This window comes from Tenrec ecaudatus, chromosome 1 (genome assembly GCF_050624435.1).
Source record: "Tenrec ecaudatus isolate mTenEca1 chromosome 1, mTenEca1.hap1, whole genome shotgun sequence".
NCBI classification, from domain to species: Eukaryota; Metazoa; Chordata; class Mammalia; order Afrosoricida; family Tenrecidae; genus Tenrec; species Tenrec ecaudatus.
The window spans coordinates 25323530-25330318 of NC_134530.1; the positions used below are offsets into that span (position 1 = coordinate 25323530).

The window sequence follows — 6789 nt, forward strand, 5'->3', positions numbered from 1 at the left end:
GCCTCCTGGCCCTGAACTTGCAGACAGACAACAGACCCAGGCTGGACAGACTGACTGACAGGATGCACAGGAAACACACTGGCTGGTTTTATATGACATGTCATCTCAGACCAGGTGCAAATAAAGATCCCAGGCAGGTGACCCTGATCATTAGCCCAGATGACCAGCCAGGTCCCCCCCACCCTCCCACTCAGGACCCGCCCCCCACCCCCAGCACCTTTGGGGCAGAGCTGCATGACCTCAGAGTCCCCTGGTCTGCTCTGGCATCCCACCCTGCTGGGGCTCTGCCTCCCAACCCACTGGCCCCCACCCTACACCCCCTCTATAAAAAGGAAGGGCTCAGCACCTGCTACTGGAGACACCCAGCCCCCAGGCTCAGCTGCCTGACGCTGGCCACCGTGGCCTCCGGCCACCGTCCAGTCCTGCAGGGCCATGGTGCCGCAAAGGTCCTTGTTACATCTGTACAGTGGCCAGCGGCAAGTCCCGCGGGTGGCTCAGAGGTGCCGTGGGCTGGGATGGCCATTGTGATAGAGTTTCTGCTTCACGTGGACCATGTTCCCTGTGGCCTCTTCGAAGGGCCTGTGTGGCCGCCGGCCCAGCTCCCGCAGGCTGCAGAGCTTGGGCAGCCAGGTCCATGAGCCATCTGTGGGGACAGGGCTCCATCAGGGCAGTGCTTGCGGTGGCCTGGTGGCCAAGCAGGACGGGGTGGGGCTGCACATGCGTATGGGACGGGGAGGCTGGGCGTGGATAAAGAGGTGGGTGGCTGTGTGGGCCGTGGAGGCAGCCGTAGCTGTCAAACGGGGGCAGGCGTGGCCAACAGCCGAACAGGCTGAGATCGGCAAGGGGAGGTGGGAGGGAAGGCAGGGCGAGGCTGGCTGACAGCACAGGCCCGGGCAGGGGGCAAGCCGGTGGTGATGCGGAGTGGCCACAGGCACTTACCATAGCGCCGGCCGGCCCTCCAGGCACGCACGGCGCAGTGCAAAACACCGTCCACCCACACGAGGAACCAGCTGATGCAAAAGCCGAGCAGCAGCCCCAGCATGAGGTCGATCTCCTGCTTGGTCACATTGTCCGTCACAAAGTAGTTCTCCGCAGCATCCACCACCGACTGGTCCCCATCGTACGGGATCACGTAGTGCACGTGGTGCCTGGGGGCGGCAGGTGGGCTGGCACCTCTCCCGCCCCCGCCAGCTCCCGAGAGGCCATGTCCGCTGTGGTTGGGAACCCTCCGCCTTGGCCTGCTTGGCACTGTGTCCCGGGGCCCCACCATGCCCAAGTTTAATTGGGCAACTGGGCCTGGGGGCAGGCAGCTGCTACCTGAGAGGGCAGGCCCCAGCTTGACCACTCAGCTGTGGGCCCTGGTCCCCCTGCTCGAAGAGAGGAGGAGACTCACGGGGGCGACCTTTCTGTGCTGCTCTGCCTCCTGAAGGCAGGCTCGGCCCTGACCATCTGCTGACCTGGACAACTCCAATGGCTGCCTTCCTTGCCTTAGCTCCCAGTGTCCCATGCCAGGCTTCTCCTGGACCGCTCCTGTTCAGTCCTGGGTAGATGCCACCTCCTCCAGGAAGCCCTCTGGACCCCTCCATCCCCAGCCCACATGTGGGGGCTGGCCTGGGACTAGCCCATGATGCCGGGCACCTGAGTTATTCGCGTTCCCTGCACTGTTGACCTGGCCTCTCCCCACCTGGGCAGTCTTCTCGCATCTCTCTTCCCCTTGCCCATCCACACAGCACCCATGCATCCAGGCCCCCACCCCCACATCCCCCTCTGCCTGAGCTCCACGGCCGTCTCCATGTGGGGGTTCACAGACAACTCCAACTCACTCCTAAAAATAGCTCCTCCCTCCTAAGCCTGCTTCTCTACAATCTTCCCTTAGTTAATGGCTGTTCCACGCTGGCCTCAAGCAAGATCCTCCTGTGGGACTGGCCTACCCCTCCACCTCCACCAAGCTTCACTCACCAGGCCAGTGAACCCAAGACGCCTCTGTCTAAGGCCATCCTCACCCTGGGGCCTGTTTGTGGCATACTTTGGGGACCATGTAGGCACGCCCTCCCTGGGAAAGCAAGGGGTCTCCAAACCCCAAGTCTAGTCCAGTGGTCAAGGGATAGCTTGGGGCCCAGATGCTCGGGTGCAGAGTCCTAAGACATCGATGAACCCACTGACCTCTGGCCTCCTATTCTTGCTAGGGGCCTGGGAAGCCAACAGCTGAACACACGGGAGGGTGGGGACCAGGCAGGTAGGCATCAGCCACGGCTGTCCCTGAGTAAGGGCTGGCCTGATGGGGGAGCTGATACTGGCTGTCAGTGTGGCTCCAGCAGCCATGCTCACCTGACCACTAATTGGTCAGCAGGTCGCCAGTGCTCAGTAACTGGTGGGAAAGTACTGACATTGCACAGGGGGTGGGTCCTGCCAGCTCTTCAACATCGAGTCCTTGGGGCTGCTGGCAGCCAGCAGTCTAGTGTCATTTTCTGCCTCCTGGCTTTCACTGCCCAGTCCCCTGGAAGGCCTTCCTGGGTTCCCACATCTTGCCCAACACCCGGCTGGGCAACATGAAAATGGAGACACTGAAAACTATCAGAATCCATCCCCTCGCCCTGCAAGGGCAGTGAGGCCACCCACCATGGTCCAGAACTTTCAGGGGACTGGAGCTGACCCCACCCCTTCCCCTCCCTCTGACAGACCCATTCGCAGGGGCTCTGACCTCAGAGGGATGCAGGATGAGTCTGCTCTGGCACGGTGGCATTGTGCTTCCCACGCACACATGTCTGGGCCATGGACATACATGGAGTCAGCCTATACCACTCATGCTGCTCCTGCCTATCAGGGGCCTGGCACTTCCTACACGTGCCTGCCACATGCACTGGCTCTCCATGCAATATGCACACGCTGCGGCCATGAGCGTGGCCCGTGCCACATGTGGGCACCGGGAGCCTGTGTGGATGCAGCAACGGTCGCCACTCAGCCCTGGCCACATGCATGTGTTCACACTTGCAAGTGCTGCCTGTTCACACATGGACTTTAGCATTGCTTTGCACACGTGTCCTTGTGCCAATTTCTCACATATTCAAACACACACACATATATACACTCAGCACACAGTGTCTACACACGGATGGAGTCCACCGTGACACTGGGTGTGCATGGCACATCCATGGAACCCCCTGAACAAACTTCTATCATGCGCGCGCGCGCACACACACACACACACACACACATCCTGTCACGTGGCTGAATTGTAGCGATGCCGGGATACACGCGCTGCTGTATATTGTGCTATATACATGTACTTTGCATACACATATATGTGATCAATATACAATAGTTCTTTGAACACGGAATCGACATGGTCTATATGTAGAGATGTGCACAAAGCATATACATGTACACACACACGCTCAGGACCGTAACTCCAGCTGGCCGCATGGGGCAGTCCTCCCAGGTTTCTTGTGCACAGACTTTAATCTGCACACGCACACCCTTGCCTGTGTTTGCGCCCCAAGTGTGCCCTGAGTACTGCGGTAGTGCATGCACACATGCCAGCCCAGCACCCCCTAAGAATATACTGTGTGCAGGGGCAGGCCCTGCTGAGATGTGTGTGGGCATATGTTCATGGGCAGGGACTGGCTCATCGCATGACAAAGGAGATTCCACACGCGTGTCGGGACGTGTGCTGCGTGTGTCCATGGAGCTTAGCCTGGGCTAGGCGCCTCGCACGCAGAGCGCCTCCAGGGAGCACGGGAGGTCACCCCAATTGGCGACCCAACCCAGCCGTGGCCTCTGGAGGCCGTGGAGCTGACACCTCGGTGTCCTGTCACTGCCGGCCATGTGCGCGCTGTGTGCCCAGCTGGCCCCGGGCCCTGTGAGCATGTGGTCACCTCGCCACTTTGTCTTGGGGTTCGGGGACTTGCCAGCCCCCATGCCCAGCACCCCCTCTGCACTAGCTTCCGGACCGGTGTCTCGGATGGCACACCTGTTCTCTATGAGCGTGTAGCACACTGCGCAGGCAGGCACTGCCCTCACCCCTGCTGCTCAGCGGGTTTGTGGCTCTCACCCCCCCAAGCTGTGTGACCTTGGGCGGGTCTCTGTCCTCTGAGGTCTCTGTTCCTGTTCCTACGTGTCAGGGGGAGCGGAGTGGTCACTGTGTGGAACTGTGGGTGTGCAGCCTGCGTGCGCGTGCGCTGTGTGGACGCACATGTATATGCACAGACGGTACACACATGCGCGTCTGGTGAGAAGATGTTTATTTCGTACACAGACGTACAAACATGCATGGCCGAGAGAACCCGTTACCACACCAGCACAGGATCCGGCCTCCCCCCATTTCCAGTGACCTTGAGCAAGCTCCATCCCTGCCTCAGTTTCCTCCTCGGTACAAGTAGGGGGTTCTGGCCTTCCCCCCTTGACCTTCTGCACTTCCCAGCACCTGGGCTCACAGAAGTCCGAGTGCACAGGGCCGCGGGAGACGCGAGGCGCGCGGGCGGCGTGCACCGCCTGTGCGCAGGCCCTGCCACCGGCTGGGCCAGGAGGCCGGGCCAGTGGGGCCCATCGCCCGCGAGGCGGCCCTTTCGCTAACAGCGCTGGGGGGGATGCTCCGCCTCGGCATTCCTGGCTCTGCCCGCGGCTCAGTTGGGCGACCCGGGCCCGGCGCCGCCTCGCCCCTCCCCCACCCGCCGCCGGGCCGGGACCCCTGGCCTCCCGGACCCGTTCGGCCTGCGTGGGCCCGGCTGCGTGGGTGGGCCCCGGCCCTCCCCGCCCCGCCCCCCGGCGGGCCGCCCGCACCTGTGTGGTCGCGCGTGTCGTGCCCGCGGGCGGGCGGGCGGGCGCGGACTCACCGGCCGCAGTTGCAGTGGCAGACGCGGTCCTCGCCCCGCAGGTGCGGGAGGATGTAGTTGTGGAATCGGTCGAGCAGCGCGTTCATGTCCATCAAGCACGCGATAGCCTGGAAGAGCCCATGCCGGGTCGGTGCGGGGCCCGGGGATGGGGCGCCGCGGGGAAGGCCGGCCCGGAGCTCGGAGGGGGAGCAGCAGGAGTGGGAGGAGCGCAGGCGGGGTGGGGTGCAGGCCGAGGGGGAGCGGGGGGAGGAGCGGGCTGGGGGGCAGGGGAAGAACAGAAAAGGGGGGAAGGAGGAGCAGGCAGGGGCCGCAGGCCGGGCTGGGGTCGGGGCGGCGGGCCGGCTGTAAACAAGGCGGGGGATGGGGCGGTGCGCGGGCGGCGGGAGCGCGCGCGGGGGCCCCTCCGCTCACCATCACGACCGACGCCCCCAGAATCATGAAGATCATGGTGTTGGCGCTCATGGGCATCGGGCGGGGCCGGGCCGGGCCTGAGCGCCGCCCCCCGGCCCCGGCGCCCCCCCGGCCCCGGCCCGATGCTGAGCCCCCGCCGCCTCCGCAGAGGTCAGCGCCTCTGGGGCCCGCGCCGCCGCCGCCGCCCGCCGCAATCTCGCCGCCGGCCGGGGGGAGGAAGCCTGGGCTCCGGGGCCGCGGGGCCGCTCCTGGGGTCGCTTCGTCCGGCCGGCCCGCCGCGCTGCCCGCGCCCGCCGCGCTCCGCTCCGCCCTCCGGTCCTCCTTGCGCTCGGCTCCCGGCTCCGGCCCCCTCCCTCCTCCCTCTTCCCGCCTCCCGTCGCCTCCCGGGAGGACTACGCGCTCGCGCCTGCCCGGGGACGGGGACTGAGACGGGGTCGCAACGCAGGTGGCTCGCTTCAGATTTCTTTCTCGATTTCCACCCCATCGTGGGGGCCAGGACCCCTCTTCAGGGACATCAGATCCAGGTCCCGCCCCCATTTGGTCTAGCCTGGTTAGCTCAGTCAGTTCCCGGGACCCCTGGGCAGCCAGTTGGGTCATCTTGAGCAGGGCGGCGGAGGGTGGGGGTGAGGGCGACTCCCGGGAGGTGCCCCAGGAAAGAGGCGCTCTCCAACCCAACCGGCTCAGCTGAAGGACCCTCCTGGCAGCTTTGAGGTCACCTGAGATGCCATGCTCAAACCTTGGTTACAGGCCCCCAGGGGGAGGGAGGGTAAGTGGGCTTGCAGGGGGATGGTGGTTGGTGTCTGTAAAGTTCTGAAAGGCAGGCAGGGAGAGGTGCCAGGCCTCCCCCCTCCAAGCTGTTCAGGAGTGGTCTGGGGGGTTGGCCTCGGCATCAGGGCTCTGATGGGGCCTGGGGAGCAGTTGTGTTCAAACCTTCCCACCCCAAAACTTGGGGAGGCTGAAAGGCCTAGCTTGGGGATAGCGCAGTGGACACGGGAATGGGCCCGCACCCTGGGACCCTGCTCAGCCCTCTATGGACACCCCACCGGCTGCCACAGCTTTCCAGTCACAGGAAACTGAGGGGCTCATTCTGGTGGACCACTGACCTGTCTGGGGGGAGTGCGTTCATGGGCACAGAAGCATTCAGCCTAGTGTCCAGCTACTGTGCCCAGTGGCCTTAACGAGGTACGTCAGTCTCCTAATGTAGCCTGCAGTCCTGGCTCCTTGGGGTCCCAGGTCAGGGTGGGCTAGAGGATCCTAGGGGGCCACAGTACTCCCCCTCACTCTGGCTGCCAGGTTCAAGTATGTTACTGAGACCTGGGGGCAGTGTGTTGTCCACCCACCAGTTCCCCTGCTCTGAAGGTGCCCAGAGATACAGTCAGCAAGGTCAGGGCCCCAGGCCTGGGGCGAAAAAACAGGCTGGCAGTGTAGTTACCAACTGATTCTAGGGTCTTTGTGAAAACACAGCCCATTGCTTTATTGGGGGTTTTGTATAGTCCAGCCGGTGAGTGGGAGGGAGACGAAGGCAGGCTGGCACGACTGGACACAT

General features: G+C 63.8%; 1 protein-coding gene across 1 annotated transcript; it reads right to left on the bottom strand.

Moving 5' to 3' along the window:
- Window positions 1-406: 406 nt before the first annotated feature.
- On the bottom strand, window positions 407-5300 carry TMEM240 (transmembrane protein 240). The gene is made up of 4 exons (XM_075538059.1): window positions 5244-5300; window positions 4833-4939; window positions 940-1148; window positions 407-643 (listed from the first exon to the last, which is right to left on the bottom strand). Exons 1-4 carry the CDS (start codon window positions 5298-5300, stop codon window positions 495-497), a joined length of 522 nt encoding a protein of 173 aa, XP_075394174.1. The 3' UTR covers window positions 407-494.
- Window positions 5301-6789: the final 1489 nt, after the last annotated feature.